The sequence below is a fragment of the Heptranchias perlo genome, chromosome 8, assembly GCF_035084215.1.
Source record: "Heptranchias perlo isolate sHepPer1 chromosome 8, sHepPer1.hap1, whole genome shotgun sequence".
Classification (NCBI taxonomy): Eukaryota; Metazoa; Chordata; class Chondrichthyes; order Hexanchiformes; family Hexanchidae; genus Heptranchias; species Heptranchias perlo.
Window position 1 is genome coordinate 65,388,161 of NC_090332.1, and position 18,324 is coordinate 65,406,484.

General features: G+C 41.4%; 1 protein-coding gene across 3 annotated transcripts in view; it reads left to right on the top strand.

The window, feature by feature from the left end:
- Positions 1 to 18,324, top strand: part of cep43 (centrosomal protein 43) — a 74,248-nt gene that overhangs the window by 39,655 nt on the left and 16,269 nt on the right. Inside the window, exons 12-15 of one of the 3 annotated variants that reach the window (XM_067989213.1) lie at positions 9,226 to 9,285; positions 10,882 to 11,093; positions 13,813 to 13,884; positions 14,931 to 15,014. In XM_067989213.1, coding sequence (XP_067845314.1) covers positions 9,226 to 9,285; positions 10,882 to 11,093; positions 13,813 to 13,884; positions 14,931 to 15,014 — 428 coding nt within the window. The remainder of the gene's footprint in view (positions 1 to 9,225; positions 9,286 to 10,881; positions 11,094 to 13,812; positions 13,885 to 14,930; positions 15,015 to 18,324) is intronic. The other 2 variants (XM_067989214.1, XM_067989215.1) reach the window with 2 other exon arrangements.

The following is an 18,324-nucleotide window of genomic DNA, read 5'->3' on the forward strand; positions in this document are numbered from 1 at the left end:
CATCTGTGTCCATCTGCATCAGCAGGCAGGCAGGTAAAGCTCCCAACTACCCTGAGGTAGTCCATCTCGCAGTCTGACTGAGAAGCAGTGTTACTTGGTCATTGGCGTTGTAACTCAGTTACTTTTAATCAAGATCATTATTCAGAACCAGTTCTCCAGTATTCTGCTAGAGCTAATGGCAGTACATGTAAGACACTTTTGGAACTTCGCCCCGCACTCGCTGGCTGTTCTCTTTTTCTTCCCCATACAACCTCAACCTCAACCTTAAGGGGTACAAGCCTCACAGAGTCTGAAAATGCACATCCTAGGATTATTTCTGTGCTGCAGATTCTATGTAATGAGAATTCAAGAAACACTTAAAAGGAGGTTCCTCTTATGGCCTAGGGGAAAAGACACCATTTGGTGTATTGCTGAGCCATAAGGACCAGATTTGATTGCTGTTCTGTGCTGAATTAGCTGACAGAAGCTAGGCATGTAGAAAATGTAGAATGTAGAAAAATTTAGCCTTCTGCCAGCACTTGCCGTCTAGGGTTAGGCATGAAGAATGGCCATTTGTGTGAGTTACTGGCGGGCTACTGGTGTTCGTGGAACTGTACCTTGGTAGGATTAAGCTTCTAGAAAAGGGGGGGGGGGGAGAAGTAGAATAACTCTGCTAGCTGAGGTGTAACCTTGAGGGATATAAACCTATCACACTTGTAGGTTTTTTACACTAGACAGTTTGTGAGTTCAGCATTGCTGTAAGCAGACTTTGTGTCCCCTACGATTTGGAGTATTTTTTTTTTTTGCTCATTATCCAGGTAAATTCTCATCCTTGTTTTCAAATCCCTCCATGGCCTTGCCCCTCCCTATTTCAGTAACCTCCTCCAGCCCTACAACCCTCCGAGATCTCTGCACTCCTCCAATTCTTGCCTCTTGCGCATCACTGATTTTAATCACTCCACCATTTGCGGCCGTGCCTTCAGCTGCCTTAGCTCCAAGCTCTGGAATTCCCTCCCTAAACCTCTTCGCCCCTCTACCTCTCTCTCCTCCTTTAAGATGCTCCTTAAAATCTACCTCTTTGACCAAGCTTTTGGTCACCTGTCCTAATACCTCCTTATGTGGCTTGGTGTCAAATTTTGTTGTTTATGCTCCTGTGTAGCATCTTGGGACGTTTTACTACGTTAAAGGAACTATATAAATTCAAGTAGTTGTTGTTGTAAAACAGCAAAACCCAGGGATTGCAACGACGAACCCTTACTCACTATACTAGTTGCTGAAATGTGTTGCGTGCCATCACATGATTCTCCTATCTGAAAAAAAGAGTGTATATTCACTCTGATCAGACTGAGCCTCAGGCTGTAAACCAACAGACGATTTATTTAAGTGAAATGGGCAAATGAACAGCACACAGTAAACAGTGAATTGTGCACTTCAGTATTCTCAATTTCTAAAATCATAAATGTCACTCACGTTCTCCACATTAAAATAGAACAGCAGCAATTTGCATTTATACTGTGCCTTTAATGTAGAGAAATATTCCAAGATGCTTCCGAGGTGTATGGAAATAACATACACTGACTCAAAGGAGATATTAGGAGGGGTGACCAAAAGTTTGGTCAAAGAGGTGGGTTCTAAGGAGAAGAGGGAGGTGAAGCAGTTTAGGCAATTCGAGAGCTTTGGGGCTTTGGTGGCTGAAGGTACAGCCGCCAATGGTGGGTGAAAGTGGGAGAAGATGCTTAATGGACCAGAGTCCGAGGAATTGGGAATTCGAAGAATTGTAGCACAGGAGGAGGTTACAGATAGGGAGGGGTGAAGCCGTGAAGGAATTTAAACATGATACAAATTTTTAATCTGAGGCATTGGGGGATTGGAGGGAAATGTAAGTCAGCAAGAACGGCGTGATGAGCTCACTTCAGACTTGCTGCAATTTCAAAACTAACCTCGTTGTGGTTGGAAAGCTGAAAACCGACTGTTTACTGGTATAAAGTCAGCCCAGATATATGATGCAACATCCTTTTAAAAATAAACAAAAGGCTGCATTTACATTATCAATATTAAATGTTTGGGTAATCTTTGACAATGGCATGCGATGCTTGCTTTGCAATGTGAAATCTGTATATTATACACGATTAGCACCTTAGACACCCTGCTTTCTGTGACACTTCACACCTCATGAAGTTAACCGCAGCCAGTCTGTTTGGACTCTGGGTTCGTGGCTTTTTCTTTGAGAAACACCCTGCGTGCTGTAGGCTTTGAACCCCTCACATCCTGTTTCCAGAAATACAAGTTAAACATTCGGACAAAAATCAATTTTTTTTTAATCACAAAGTCCAGTCACAAAACAGTTGGGCCCAGCTATAGTCTCGCCTGGTAGAGTCCCAAGCACTGATTTCTTTTCCGTGTGGAGGGAAAGATTGATATACGGTGTAAAAAAAATGTACTGTGTTTTGAGTGAAGAAACAAAAGCTCGCTTTGCTTCATTTATGTTCAGAGCTGCATTCAGAAGCATCCTGTTATGCCAAAAGGAGGGAGAAAAATAAGATTACAGAAGCAGAAAATATGGCCACCACTGCCCCATCTGCCACTTGCTTCTCCCCTAACAATCCTCAAATGTGATCCTTCAAAAAAAAAAGCTGATAAAATGTGTGTATATGCAGGAGGTTTTTTCAGCTTTTTTTTTCCAACCAAAAGTGACTATAGCCTCGAGGGCCATATGCAATGTAGCTACATGAAATCCATTTGACCAGTGATTAGCTAGTAATTTGGAGTTTGTGTTTATAGCAGCCATGTTGATTTGTAAAATCAAATGTGGAATCTACCAACAGGAGTTTCATGTTTAGGAGATTTGTTTACAGTGGCAAACAGAAGCCGAATCGTCCAATTCTTTTTCTTGCCCTTCACTCCTTCCCTCCCTTCTTCCCCCTGCCCCACTCCCAGTGATTCAGCTTCTTTCTTAATCTTGAACCTAAACTTTTCAATGGATTTTTATCCTTATACTTAGATGGTAAAGATTGTGAGAAATAGCTAAACACTGTTACTAACTTGGTTTGGTAGCACAGAAGTTTGCATTAACAATGGACTGATATCAGGAAGGAAAAGTGTTGCAAGAATAAGATCTTGTAAGCTACTGTAATTGTGTAGAAGGGAAGTATAGTACATGTTGTGGTAGAGTTGTGCAAACTGAGAAGATTTAATTCCTGGTATGTGATGAGTTAGGCAACCTTGGTCTGAATGTTGGTCCAGTTGGCTTTCCTGTACCTGGCTGGGAGAGGAAATATCAAGTGTTCCTGCTTCTAATTAGGGGAGAGATACAAAAGGGTCCAGAGGGGCAATTTTTTTCACTCAAAGGGTGGTGAGTGTCTGGAACGAGCTGCCAGAGGCGGTAGTAGATGCGGGTACAATTTTGTCTTTTAATCTGACGAAGGAGATAATCTCCGAAAGCTTGTGATTTTAAAATAAATTTGTTGGACTATAACCTGGTGTTGTAAGATTCCTTACATTTGTCTTTTAAAAAGCATTTGGACAGTTACATGGGTAAGATGGGTATAGAGGGATATGGGCCAAGTGCAGGCAATTGGGACTAGCTTAGTGGTATAAACTGGGCGACATGGACATGTTGGGCCGAAGGGCCTGTTTCCATGTTGTAAACTTCTATGATTCTATAATTGCATTTGACTGAGCACTTGTGGATGTTGGGTGAGGTCAGGGTTGAACTTGGCCTTGATGCATCCTTGATACAGTAGTGTGCAGATATGTGCTATCCAGGCTTGCACATGAAGAACGGCTGTTTCTGCCACCTGTGGAGCTGTCAACTCCTTCAGGGGCGTAAGCCCCAGAGGAGAGAATTGTAGGAAGAGAAATAATGCAAATGAGAATGGAGTAATGAGCCAATCCAATTATTAGGCAATTTTGAACAGAAGGCTAGTCGAGGATTAAACACTGGGAATAACTGGTTGGCGCACTGGATTAGTTCTGCCTTTTTTGTCTGCTGGATATGACTTTTAATCTAGCACTGACTGATGGAATGAAACTTTCTTCCTTTTGCTGCTTGTATGCTCTCCTACATGAAATGATCTTGACCAATCTAAACCCATTTCTAATCAATGTCATTCAAAGGCCAAAACAATGGAAGGTGTGGGTTATGGGGAAAAAAAGTTTAGAGTGCCATAAAAGCAAGTGCTGTTCTGAAATTGAAGTTAAACCTAGTTGAAAAGCAGGGATGAGAGATCTTTATTTTGTATTTGAGAGCTCTCCTGAACCTGAAACTGCTTGATGCTCAAACTGGGTATAAAAAAATGGAAAAGTATTTTTTTTCTCCACACTAATCTCTTACATTAGGGTGAACATGAAACACCTTTTTTGAAAAGAAAACCAGGGGGGAAAAAACATAATTCTGGTTCATTCAAGAAAGGAGAAATGTAATTTTTCTTAAAAGAATTTTATCCTTTGGTTATAGGTTATTTTTGAATGTCTGAACGAAGTATAATAGTATTTTCTCCCTATTCATTATAGCAATTATACATTGTAAAATAGAAGAGCTTTCTCTGCAATCTCAATTCAGATTTATCACAAGATCATGGTACGTACAGCACAGGAGGAGGCCATTTGGCCCATCGTGCCTGTGCCGGCTCTTTTGAAAGAGCTATCCAATCAGTCCTATTCCCTTGCTCTTTCCTCATAGCCCTGTAAATTTTTTCCCTTCAAGTATTTATCCAATTCCCTTTTGAAAGTTACTATTGAATCTGCTTCCACCACCCTTTCAGGCAGTGCATTCCACATCTTTACAACTCGCTGCGTTAAAAAAAAATGTTACCTCACGTCGCCTCTGGCTCTTTTGCCGATCACCTTAGATCTGTGTCCTCTGGTTACAACAAAAGCGCTTTTAATGTAGTAAAACGTCCCAAGATATTTCACAGGAGTGTTACCAAACAATTTAATACTGAGCCACCTGGGAAGGCATTAGGACAGGTAACCAAAAGCTTGGTCAAAGAGGTAGGTTTTAAGGGGCATCTTAAAGGAGGAGAGAGAGGTAGAGGGGTGAAGAGGTTTAGGGAGGGAATTCCAGAGCTTAGGGCCTAGGCAGCTGAAGTCCCATCCAGCTGGATGACGGAGGAGAGGCGTTGGTTGACCACACCATCCTTTTCCGTGTCAAAGGCTGCAGACAGGTCGAGAAAGATGAGGAGGGATAGTTTACCATGGATACAGTCACAGAGGATGTCATTTGTGACTTTGATAAGGGCCGTTTCAGTACTGTGGCAGGGGTGGAAACCTGATTGGAGGGATTCAAACATTGAGTTGTGGGAAGGATGGGCACGGATTTGGGAGGCGGGAATACTTTCAGGGAGGTTGGAGATGGAGAGGTAGTTTGCAAGGACAGAGGGGTTAAAGGTGGTTTTTTTTTTAGGAGGGGGGTGATGACAGCAGATTTGGAAGGGGAGGGGTACAGTACTTGTTGAGAAGGAACCGTTAACAATATTAGCTAACCAAGAAGGGAAGTTGGGTGGTCAGCACTTTGGTGGGAATAGGGTCGAGGGAGCAGGACTCTTCTGTCACTGGAAACAGTTTCTCCTTATTTGCTCTGTTGAAACTGTTCATGATTTTGAACACCTCTATCAAATCTCCCCTTAACCTTCTCTGTTCTAAGGAGAACAATACCAGCTTCTCCAGTCTCTCCACATAACTGAAGTCCCTCATCCCTAGCACCATTTTAGTAAATCTCTTCTGCACCCTCTCTAAGGCCTTGACATTCCTCCTAAAGTGTGGTGCCCAGAATTGAACACAATACTCCAGCTGAGGCCTAACCAGTGTTTTATAAAGGTTTAGCATAACCTCCTTGTTTTTGTACTCTATGCTTCTATTAATAAAGTCCAGGATCCCGTATGCTTTTTTAACAGCCTTCTCAACTTGCCCTGCCGCCTTCAAAGATTTGTGTATGTGCATCCTGAGGTCTCTCTGTTCCTGCACCCCCTTTAAAATTGTACCATTTAGTTTATATTGCCCCTCCCTCATTCTTCCTACCAAAATGTATCACTTCACATTTCTCTGCATTAAATTTCATCTGCCATGTGGTCTGCCCATTTTACCAGTCTGTATGTCCTCCTGAAGTCTGTTTACAATCCTTCATATTGTTTACTACATTCCTGAGTTTCTTGTCATCTGCAAACTTTGAAATTATACCCTGTCTACCCAAGTCCAGATCATTAATATATATCAAAAAGAGCAATGCCCTTAATACAGACCCCTGAGGAACACCACTGTATACTTCCCTCCAGTCTGAAAAACAACCGTTCACCACTACTCTCTGCTTTCTGTCCCTTAGCCAATTTTGTATCCACGCTGCCACGTCCCTTTAATCCCATGGGCTTTAATTTGCTAACAAGTCTATTGTGGTACTTTTATCAAATGTCTTTTGAAAGTCCATATTCGCAACATCAATTGAACCACCCTCATGAACCCTCTCTGTTACATCATCAAAGAACTCAATCAAGTTATCCAAACACTATTTTCCTTTAACACATCCATGCTGACTTTCATTTATTAGCCCATGCTTTTCCAATTGCCAATTAATTTTGTCCCAGGTTATTGTCTGTAATAGTTTCCCCACCACCAACGTTAGGCTGATTGGCCTGTAATTGTTGGGTTTATCCCCATATATAAGGAGTATTGGCAGATTGTGGCGAGATCTTCTGCAATTTCCACCTGTATTTCCCTCTAACCTAGGATGCATCCCATCTGGACTGGGTGATTTTACTACTTTGAGTACTGCCAATCTTTTAAGTACCTTCTCTATCAATTTTTATCCTATCCAATATCGCTACTACCCCCTTTACTGCTACAATAGCAGCATCCTCTTCTCTATTGAAGACTGATGTGAAGCATTCATTTAGTACCTCAGCCATGCCCTCTGCCTCCACAAGAAGATCTCCTTTTCTGTCCCTAATCGGCCCCACCCTTTGACTACCCTTTTACTATTTATATGTTTATAAAAGACTTTTGGGTTTCCTTTTACGTTAGCCGCTAATCTATTCTCATACTCTCTCCCTTTGCCCCTCTTATTCCCTTTTTGAGATCTCCTCTGTACTTTCTGTATTCAGCCTGAGTTTCTACTGTATTATGAACCTTACATTTGTCATTAGCCTCCTTTTTCTGTTTCACTTTACTCTCTATATCTTTAGTCATCCAGGGAGCTCTAGCTTTGGATGTCCTTCCTTCCCACCTCGTAGTGATGTGTCTACTCTGCACCTGAACCATCTCCTCCTTGAAGGCCTCCCATTGTTCAATTACTGTTTTGCCTACCAATTTTTGATTCCAATCCCCCTGGACAAGATCCCTTTTTAACTCACTGAAATTTAGTTAAGCATTTTTACATTTGATTGTTCCTTGTTCTTTTCCATAACTATTCTAAACCTAATGATACTATAATCACTGCTCCCCAAATGCTCCTCCAGTGAAAGAGGCTACACATGCCCTGCTTTATTCTCCAGAACTAGATCCAGCACTGTTTCCTTCCTGGTTGGGCTGGAAACACACTGGGCTCAATTTTAAAACTGAGTCGGGAAGGAGGGTCAAATTGAGGTCAGGAAATTAGTAAGAGTTTCCTGGACGTCCTTACGATTTTGACACAAGGACGTCTTTTTTTTGTTGGTTTCCCGTCTGACTGACCAGCTGATTGACAAACTGGTCTCAGTTGGACGGGAGACTAGCCAGGGAGAGGACGTCTTCAGGTAAGTCTGCAGGCAAGACTTTGTTTGTATGGATGGGGGAGGAGGGCACAGGTGGGCATAGGTTGTCACTGGGGTCGCGAGTCATGGGGGATGGGACCGGAGGGGGTGTCGGGATCAGGGGTCATTGCGGGGGTCCGCGATCGTTGAGGAGGATTGGGTCGGGGATCTGCAATCATTGGGAGGTTGTTGCAGGTAGGCTTGTTGGGCCTGGGGGAAGCACTCCTGCTCCTCCAGGCCCACAAGCTGTGCCATTCTAGGCACCTGCCTGTTAGTCTCGGGCCTTCTCGCCTCCTTTCACGAGGCCTAAAACAGAAGGCTTGGTAATCCCGGCCCCCCAGGGATGTAATCGGGAATTGGAGAAAAATGGAGGCCGGAAGCCTCCTTGAACGGTTTTAAAGCCCAACCAGCCACCGGGTTGGTTGCCCGCCCCTCTTCCTGCCCTGGTGAAAACTGGAAATGGACTTGTTCGAGGCAGGTCTGAAATGATGGCAATTTTCAATGCCCCCTCGCCCCCAACCCACCCATTTTTTTACTTTGGAAATTGAGCCCACGGTTCCAGAAAGTTCTCTTGAACACAATTCAGGAATTCCTCCCCTTCTTTGCCCTTTACACTGTTACTGTCCCAGTCTATATTGGGATAATTGAAGTCCCCCATTATCACTACTTTATAGTTCTTGCATCTTTGTTATTTGCCTGCAAATTTGCTCCTCCTATCTCCTTCTACTATTTGGTGGCCTACAGTATACACCCAGTAGTGTAATAGGAAATCCTTGAGCTGCAACTGTAACTGTAGCAAGAAGGAACATGTAAAAACATTTCTAGTAGTTAATATTTTGTGGCATGTTTATCAGTTTTAATTCTGATTTTTTTTTTCCCCCCTGTTCTTTGTCACTTTATTGGTGTCTTTAAAGTCCTTAGTATTGTGTCTGTGTAGTTCATTATCTGCATTCTGGAACACTATTCTCTTCACTGACTTTCCTTGTTTGTTTTCATGCTTTCCTGTGAAGGATGAGGAGGTCAATGTTGCATTTTATCTTGTCTCTTGTTGTATTACCACTTTTTAAAAATCTGTCCGGCCCATGCCTGTCTTTTTTGAAACTGAATATAATGATGTAAATGTTCTTACTAACAAGCATGCTGGGCATGTGTGATGCTGTTTTTTGTATTTTAATACCCATTGGTCGCTATTTAGACTCAGATTTGGTTTGCAGTAATGTAACTAAATCCATGTTCTGTTGAGTTTGTCACTCTGCAGTGCATTCAGTATCACGGTACAATACCTATATTCATTGGATTTTCTACATATAATTTTTACCATCTCAGTTAAATGCTTTCATGCCTGGTGGGTATTAATTCAACAATAACCTTTCTTTCACGTAAACCCACTCCCTGGAAGGAAGTTTCAATGAGTTCAGCATTTATTACCAAAGACTTCACCTTTTCACTTGCTGACCACTTGGAGTCACTCATTCCATGCCAGATGTAGCACTAGTTAAATGATTTCTTTTATGTTCATGTTCAGATACCTAGATACAAAGGAACTGGTAAAGTTAAAGAGAGCGGGGAGAAAGCTGGTGAGAAGGTAACTGCATGTTGGCACAAGCCTGGTGATGGCTCAAACATTACCCTTAGCACAGGCACGGCACGCAAATTCCTAAAAAGCATATTGGGTATTAAAGGAAATCTAGAAATTACACAGCTATTTGTACATGTTTTATAATTGGGTTACCATGGTTTATGGAAATCGAGAAAATGATTAGATAAATTTAAAGCGCAAGAAAAATACTTTATCACTGGGACTTGGCATGTCCGGGTAGATCAAAGGGTTGCCCAGCAATGCAGCCATAATAAACACATTTCAGAAATGAAGATTTTTAATGCCTGTCATTTATTTGATGCTAGAAACTATTGTACTTTGATATTGGTCTGTATTGCATAATATATCTGAGAAAAATTACTCTGTTTTGCTAAGTCCCTAGCATAATCTTACACTGGCTTAATAACTTTTTACTTTTAAATTCATCATAAGACTTGGCATTCTGATAGTTCAATATGCTGTTTTGTGGTGATGGTGCTATGAGTTACTTTCATCTGTTACATTTAGTTTCTGTGCCAGTTCAATATTGTGTGCTGATCTGTGCTAATGGTTAATGCACTAGGTGAATAGTCAGCTATAGACTGATTATATATAGCTCAACATCCCACTGTCCCCTCCCCTCTAACATTGTAGATCTTATGTATTTAATGAAGTCTTGCCTTTTCTAACATTTGATGTTTTGCTCAAAAATGTAAATATTTGATGGTGCTTCTTGTCTGTGACAAGCAGGCCATTTATAAGCTATCATTTGATAAGTCTGTATGGCACATGCCATCTTGCATTGTGTTAAATGAGCCTGGTGAAACTAGAATTGATGCTAGAGCTGCCTCGGATAACGAAGCCCAAATGCTTGAAGCAAAATGTCTAACACGCTAATGTTCTTCCTCACTTAAGACAGATTTTTATCTTGAGATAATACAGCAAGACACTGATTTCAGCCACAAAACAATTGGAATTCTTTACACTGTAAATTAGTGTTGATCTCTCTTTTCGAATCAGTGGATGCTCTGAAACCAGTAAAAGGTTTGACCACTATATATTGTGCTCAAAAGTGAGAAAAGGCTACCATTCATGTAGTTATAATTATAGTAGATTTGTGGATCTTGGAGATTCTGTATTCAGTAATCTACCATGTCCTGTAACCTCATAACTAGACTTAGAGGTTTAAGACCAATAAGGGATCTGAAAGTGGCTTTTATTAATGCATACTCTTTAATTCCTTCAGTACTTTTGGTTATATATTTATTAAAGTAACCTCACACTATCTTTTGTAACTAGGTTAAAATGTGTAGGGCCCTAGACTTCTATTGGTATTTTCTTAGTTGACACACACATATAGCAGTAGTTTTACAATTAGGATGTTACGTTATTCCATCTGTATATTGAAGCATTATCTTGTTACTCCAGGAGGTTCTAGGATTTTTGGTATCTTGGTGCTGATTCAAATTGCTTAACTGCTTCTCTTTAATGTTTCAAAACATTTAGATGTCTATTTTAAACACTACAGCTCTAATCTACTAATTCATACCTACAATAATAAGTCTGTTTTGTATAATCATATTTTTATTTGCATTTCCAAAGGCCACTGACATCAGTCTTGGAGATATTAATGTAGCCTCAGATGACATTAAAAATAGAACCAATCTGTCTTCTGGTGAGCCAAAACAAGACTTGATGCCAAACAGAGCTACCAGTCTCCCAGAGGTAAAGAAAGATGGAGATATATATCTTGATGAAGATGAAGACTCATTCTTTGATGACCCTTTGCCTGAACAAATGAAGACCTATGGCTGGTAAGCCAAAACATAGGCATAACAAATGCAACAACTTGCATTTATATAGCGCCTTTAACATGGTAAAAGTGTCCCAAGATACTTCACTGGAGTGTTACCAGAAAAAACTTTACGCCAAACCACGTAAAGTGATATTAGGACAGGTGACCAAAAGCTTGGTCAAGGAGATAGGTTTTAAGGAGCAACTTAAAGGAGGAGAGAGAGGTTTAAGGAGGGAATTCCAGAGCTTTGGGCCTAGGCAGCTGAATGCATGGCCAGCAATGGTGGAGCGATGAAAAGCAGGAATGCGCAAGAGATCAGAATTGGAGGAGCGCAGAGATCTCAGGGAAGGGGGGGTAGGGCTGGAGGGAGGTTAGAGATGGGGACGGGTGAAGCAATGGAGCGATTTGAACACAAGGATGAGCATTTTAAAATTGAGACGTTGCCAGACTGGGAGCCAATCTATGTCAGTGAGCAGAGGGGTGATGGGTGAACGGGACTTGGTATGAGTTAGGATATGGATAGTAGAGTTTTGGATGAGCTCAAGTTTTCAAAGGAAGGTGGGAATTATATTTAATGCTGTGAGCAGATTGTGAAAGAGGGGACCCCCTGCTGGCTTCTGGTCTTCTCAAAGCCTTATCAAGCATTGTGTTCAGCATTTGATGAAGCATGTTTTTTTTTAATTACATGCATTCTTCCACAAGTATTTATTGAAAAGACTAAATTCAGTGTAAAGTACTGATCCCCTCTGAAGGAATGCGATGGTCTGTTAATATAGTTTGCATGATACTTTACCAGTTAGTAAACTAAAGCATGTGTATTGACACGACGGGGTGATGTAATGACATTTAACACGTCGGTATTACTGATTTCTTTTTAGCAAGAGAAGAACCAGAAATCATATTGTAAAACTTTGCAGTGAAGCCAGTTTTGCCGTGGCAGCCAGGAGGCTGGATTTGAACAGTTTTTTAGAATGATTCCAGGAAATAAGCCTGCATGAAAAGTCTCTCAATTTCCTTGTGCTTTGACTGTACATTATTGCTACATATCAACCTTCTGCCTTCCCTGTTTTTCTTCTGATCTGGAGTGTTCAGACATTGCTTGGATTGTACCCACCATTATGTATCATTGACACTATCCGTTGCTTCTTTGGCTGAAAAACACGGAGGACAAGTGAAGTGTTAATGGGATGTTGGAAGGGGAAAATCCTGTTGTATTTGCAGTACTCAATATATTGTAGAGTCGTCCAGGGATTCTTGATTTACCCATTTGAGAACTGAGTTAATCTATTGGAATGTTGACGGTAACAAAAAATGCTGGAAAAACGCAGGAGGTCAGGCAGCATCTGTGGAGAGATCAGGGTAGGGTTAACATTTCAGGTCGATGACCTATTGTTAGAACCAGAAAATGTTACAGATGAACAGCTTATAAGAAGGAACACAGCCATGGAAAATGGGGCTGGGGGAAGAAAAATGACAGGTCTGTGATTAGGTAGAGGACAGGAGATGATTAAATGACAACTGATGGTGCTAGACAAAATGAAGTAATAATGAGAGACATTAGAGATATAAAAAATGTATCTGAGACCCAGAGGCTGTGTGACTGGTTATGGCAGAAGAGCAGAGTGGGGGGGTGGGGGAAAGCATGGAAAATCTGACAAAGTAGAGAACGATCCAGTGGCCCAGGTGTGTGGCGAAAGAAAAACGCAGGTAGACCACCCCGTCGGCCATGTAGGTCAACTAACTTTTTACTGGCAAAAATTTTTTAAAGTACTTCCATCATCCTCAATCATCATCTGGCAGGTTGTTTTTCTGTTTTAGTTGACCACATTTGGTACAGCCATTGCTAAGTATAGGATACACATTAAAGAATGGAGGTTTCCAAAAAATTAAACTGCTGAATGGTGTGGACCTGACTTACAGGCCCAACTCCCATGATCATGTTCACATTCTTAGAAAATGTGCCACCCTATTGGGTATCATGGCTATATTTACAGATTTGAAGTTAGATTATGCTTTCTTTAGGGAATTTTATCTGCATGGATGGTTAAGGATTTATTATATATTGGTATGCCTCCTTACTAACCAGAATGTTTGGGAGCGTTGGGCAAAAGCAAAGGGCAAAGGCTTGAGGTGATTCTCTAGAAATAATGAAGAGCAGTGCTGCTTCAGTGTTTTTAGATTTGAACTTCTGAATAGTTGACAGTTAATGTAATCAGACCAGTTTCCACAGCATTGACAAAGACCAATTTCACTACCACCTTTCCGATTACACTGAATCAAGATTATAGAGGCAAAGCACCCTCCCTTTTTCAATTTATAAAATGTGCTTGTATTTTTATAGTGTGTTACTGAAGTTTAGAATCAGTGTCTGTGAAAAAATTGAATGTCAAAACTTTCAAACAGTGATGCTATGACCAGGTAACTGCTCATTGGTTGTTCTCTAATTCTGCTGGTCTGGTTATATTTTTAAAAAATCATTCACAAACTCTTAGTTTTGGAAACATTAACTCACTTCATCATTTAGTGCAATACTTTCAGCTTCCATAAGGCAAAGGGAAAAGACTATTTCCAACAACTCAGTCATTGACCAGCTGAGTATCTCCTAATTTAAACATCTTTCATTAACTGCTGCTTTAGATATCTTGTAGTGATTGACCTCATTATCGATCTGTTCTCTTTCTCTCTTTCGCTGCATATCCGGTTCCATTTGTTCTGTTAATTTTCTACTGTGGTATCAGTCCATCGCAGGGAGATAAAAGTGCTTATGGGTTGCACTATTCAAATAGCAAAAAGAACGGCAGTCAAAAAGTGTAAGTACCTCCTTTATTCATATCTGTACATAAGTAATCCATAAAGTGGTGGTAGTAAAGAATTGAGTGACAATCTGAAAGTAGAACCCAAGTGCAAAAAGGGACAAAACATCTTTCTACTACCTCTGAATCAATGAAAATGAGGTCATGTAGTTCAAAACCTAGAACCGGATATTTGAAGCCTTGTGGCTTCCAAAGCTATTATGACAGCTCTTGAGCTGAACGTCATAGAATCATAGAATGGTTGCAGCACAGAAGGAGGCCTTTCGGCCCGTCGAGCCCGTGCCGGCTCTCTGCAAGAGCAATCCAGATAGTACCACTCCCCCATTCTTTCCCCGTAGCCCTGCCAATTTCTTTCCTTCAAGTACTTATCCAATTCCCTTCTGAAAGTCACAAATGAATTCGCCTCCACCGCCCTTTTAGGCAGTGCATTCCAGATCATAGCCACTCGCTGCGTAAAAAAAAGTTTTTCGTCATGTCGCCTTTGGTTCTTTTGCCAATGACCTTAAATCTATGTCCTTTAGTTCTCGACCCCTTCCCGACAGCTTCTCTCTATCTACTCTGTCTAGACCTCTCATGATTTTGAACATCTCTATCAAATTTCCTCTCCACCTTCTCTGCTCTAAGAAGAAAAACCCCAGCTTCTCCAGTATCCCATAACTGAAGTCCCTCATCCCTGGTCAATTTTGATTTTTTTTTCATTGATATTTAAAAGGAAATATAAATTTAAGTAAGATTCCTAACTAGATGAAATTGGCAGTGTACAGATGCATCATAGTATTTAAACCTCACGTAAGTTAGTTGCCCTGTCAGTGTGAGTTCAAGGAAGAACCGTATAGTAGAAAAGTAATGTCATAGCTACTAACCTATTAGTCTGGTTTCAATTATTTCAAGCTTAAAATTCTGAATACTCCCTGTTGTATTACCTCTTGCCCTCTTGTTAATGATTACTGTAATTTTGTGCATGATGCATCTCTGTCCACGATTGTCCAGTTTTCATTTCTTTTCTTTCCTCTTCTCTTCTGCATTGCTTTCTCATGAGGCAGCATCTCTGGTAAAAACAGTGATACTGATGAAGATGCAGAGGATCCCTTTGTAGAGACAGGTGATAGACAGAGTCCTCGAGAAAGGTGAGATCACCAGCATGATTTAACGGTTTGGCAATAAAGATAATTGTAGGTGGAGCCCTTTTAAAACACAAAAGGAAAATGTCTAATTCTGGTGACTGAAAAAGTGGAGAGCTTGTAAATAAAACTTGAAATCTTAGAGGAGTTTAAAATGCCAATGGCAAAAGAGGAAAGTAGAATCAAAGTGGAAGAATTAACATTTTTATATCTATATTTTGTGGTTTTATTAGCTTGGGAAAACAATATGTTCTTCAGTAAAACCCATCTGACCCTAGCTACAGCTACTGGCTAACCATATTTTGGAGCTGCGGGTGGATTCACTGTGGAGCATCCGCGATGCTGAGACTATTGTGGATAGCACGTTCAGTGAGGTGGTCACACCGCAGGTAAAGATTACGCAGGCAGAGAGGAAATGGGGTGACCGCCAGGCAGAGTAAAAGGACTAGGCAAGTAGAGCAGGAGTCCCCTGGGGCCATCTCCCTCTCAAACAGATATTCTGCTTTGGATACTGTTGGGGGAGATGGCTTATCAGGGGAAAGCAGCAAGAGCCAAGTTCGGGGCACCACGGGTGGCTCTGCTGCACCGGAGGGGAAGAATAAGAGTGGCAGGGCTATAGTGATAGGGGATTCAATTGTAAGGGGAACAGATAGGCGTTTCTGCGGCCGCAAACGTGACTCCAGGAAGGTATGTTGCCTCCGTGTTGCTAGGGTCAAGGATGTCTCGGAGTGGCTGCGGGGCATTCTGGAAGGGGAGGGTGAACAGCCAGTAGTCATGGTCCATATCTGTACCAACGACATAGGTTTTAAAAAAAAAAGGGATGAGGTCCTGCAAGGTGAATTTAAGGAGTTAGGAGATAAATTAAAAAGCAGGACCTCAAAGGTAGTGATCTCAGGATAGTATAGGAACAGAAGAATAGACCAGATAAATGCGTGGCTGCAGGGATGGTGAGGGAGGGATTTAGATTCCTGGGACATTGGGACCGGTTCTGGGGAAGGTGGGACCTGTACAAGCGGGATGAGTTACACCCGAGCAGGACCGGGACCAATGTCCTCGCGGGGGTGTTTGCTAGTGCTGTTGGGGAAGGTTTAAACTAGAATGGCAGGGAGATGGGAACCTCATCAGGGAGACAGAGGAGGGGGAAACGAGAATAGAAACAAAAGACAAAGGGAAGAAGCAATAGAGGAAGGCAGAGAAAACAAGGACGAAAAACAAATAGGGCCATAGTGCAAAATAAAACTAAGATGACTAGCAATCTTAAAAAGACATGTCTAAAGGCATTGTGTTTTAATGAGCGGAGCATTCAGAATAAGGTAGATGAATTAACAGCGCAGATAGACGTTAACGGTTATGATATAGTTGCGATTACAGAGACATGGCTGCAGGGTGACCAAGGATGGGAACTGAACATCCAGGGATATTCAATATTTAGGAAGGACAGGCAAAAAGGCAAAGGAGGTGGGGTAATGTTGTTAGTAAAGGAGGAAATCAATGCAATAGTGAAGAAGGATATTGGCTTGGAAAATCACGATGTGGAAAGTGTATGGGTGGAGCTAAGAAACACCAAGGGGCAGAAAACGTTGGGGGTTGTCTACAGGCCCCCGAACAGTAGTGGAGATGTAGGGGAGGGCATTAAACAGGAAATTAGAGACGCATACAAGAAGGGTACAACTATAATCATGGTTGGCTTTAATTTACATATAGATTGGTCAAACCAAATTAGCAATAATACTGTGGGGGTGGAATTCCTGGAGTGTGTACGCGATGGATTTCTAGACCAATATGTTGAGGAACCAGCTAGAGAACAGGCAATCCTAGACTGGGTATTATGCAATGAGAAAGGATTAATTAACAATCTTATTGTGCGGGTCCCTTAGGGAAGAGTGACCATAACATGATAGAATTCCTCATTAAGATGGAGAGTGAAGTAGTTGAATCCAAAACTTGGGCCCTGAATCTAAATAAAGGAAATTACGAAAGTATGAGGTATGAGTTGGCTAGGGTAGATTGGGGAACTTTACTAAAAGGGATGACGGTGGATAGGCATTGGCTAATATTTAAGGAACATGTGCAGGAAGTACAACAATTATTCATTCCTGGTTGGCGCAAAAATAAAGCAGGAAAGGTGGCTCAACCGTGGCTTACAAAAGAAATTAGGGATAGTATTCGATTCAAGCCTGAGGATTGGGAGCAGTTTAGAATTCAGCAAAGGAGAACAAAGAGATTGATTAAGAGGGGAAAAATAGAGTATGAGAGTAAACTAGCAGGGAACATAAAAACTGACTGTAAAAGCTTCTATAAATATGTCAAAAGAAAAAGATTAGTGAAGACAAATGTAGGTCCCTTACAGTCAGAAATGGTGGAAATTATAATGGGGAACAAAGAAATGGCAGAACAATTAAACACATACTTTGGTTCTGTCTTCACAAAGGAGGATACAAATAACCTCCTGGAAATGTTAGGGAACTAGGGGTCTAGTGAAAGGGAGGAACTGAAGGAAATCAATATTAGTAAAAAAAAAATAGTGCTAGGGAAATTAATGGGGCTAAAGACTGACAAATCCTCAGGGCCTGATAATCTACATCCCAGAGTACTAAAGGAAGTGGCCCTGGAAATAGTGGATGCATTGGTGGTCATCTTCCAAAATTCTATAGACTCTGGAACAGTTCCTACAGATTGGAGGGTGGCAAATGTAACCCCACTATTTAAAAAAGGAGGGAGAGAAAAAAAAGGGAATTACAGACCAGTTAGCCTAACATCAGTAGTGGGGAAAATGCTAGAGTCTATTATAAAAGATGTGATAACAGAACACTTGGAAGGCATTAACGGGATTGGACAAAGTCAGCATGGGCTTATGAAAGGGAAATCATGCTTAACAAATCTACTGGAATTTTTTGAGGCGGTAACTAGTAAATAGATAGGGGAGAACCAGTGGATGTGGTGTACTTGGATTTTCGGAAGGCTTTTGATAAGGTCCCACACAAGAGGTTAGTGTGCAAAATTAAAGCACACTGGATTGGGGGGAATATACTGGCATGGATTGAGAATTGGTTGATGGACAGGAAACAGAGACTAGGAATAAACGGGTCTTTTTCCGGGTGGCAGGCAGTGACTAGTGGGGTACTGCAGGGATCAGTGCTTGGGCCCCAGCTATTCACAATATATATCAATGATTTGGATGAGGGAACTAAATGTAACATTTCCAAGTTTGCAGACGACACAAAGCTGGGGTGGAATGTGAGCTGTGAGGAGGATGCAAAGAGGCTTCAATGTGATTTAGTCAAGTTGGGTGAGTGGGCAAGAATATGGTAGATGC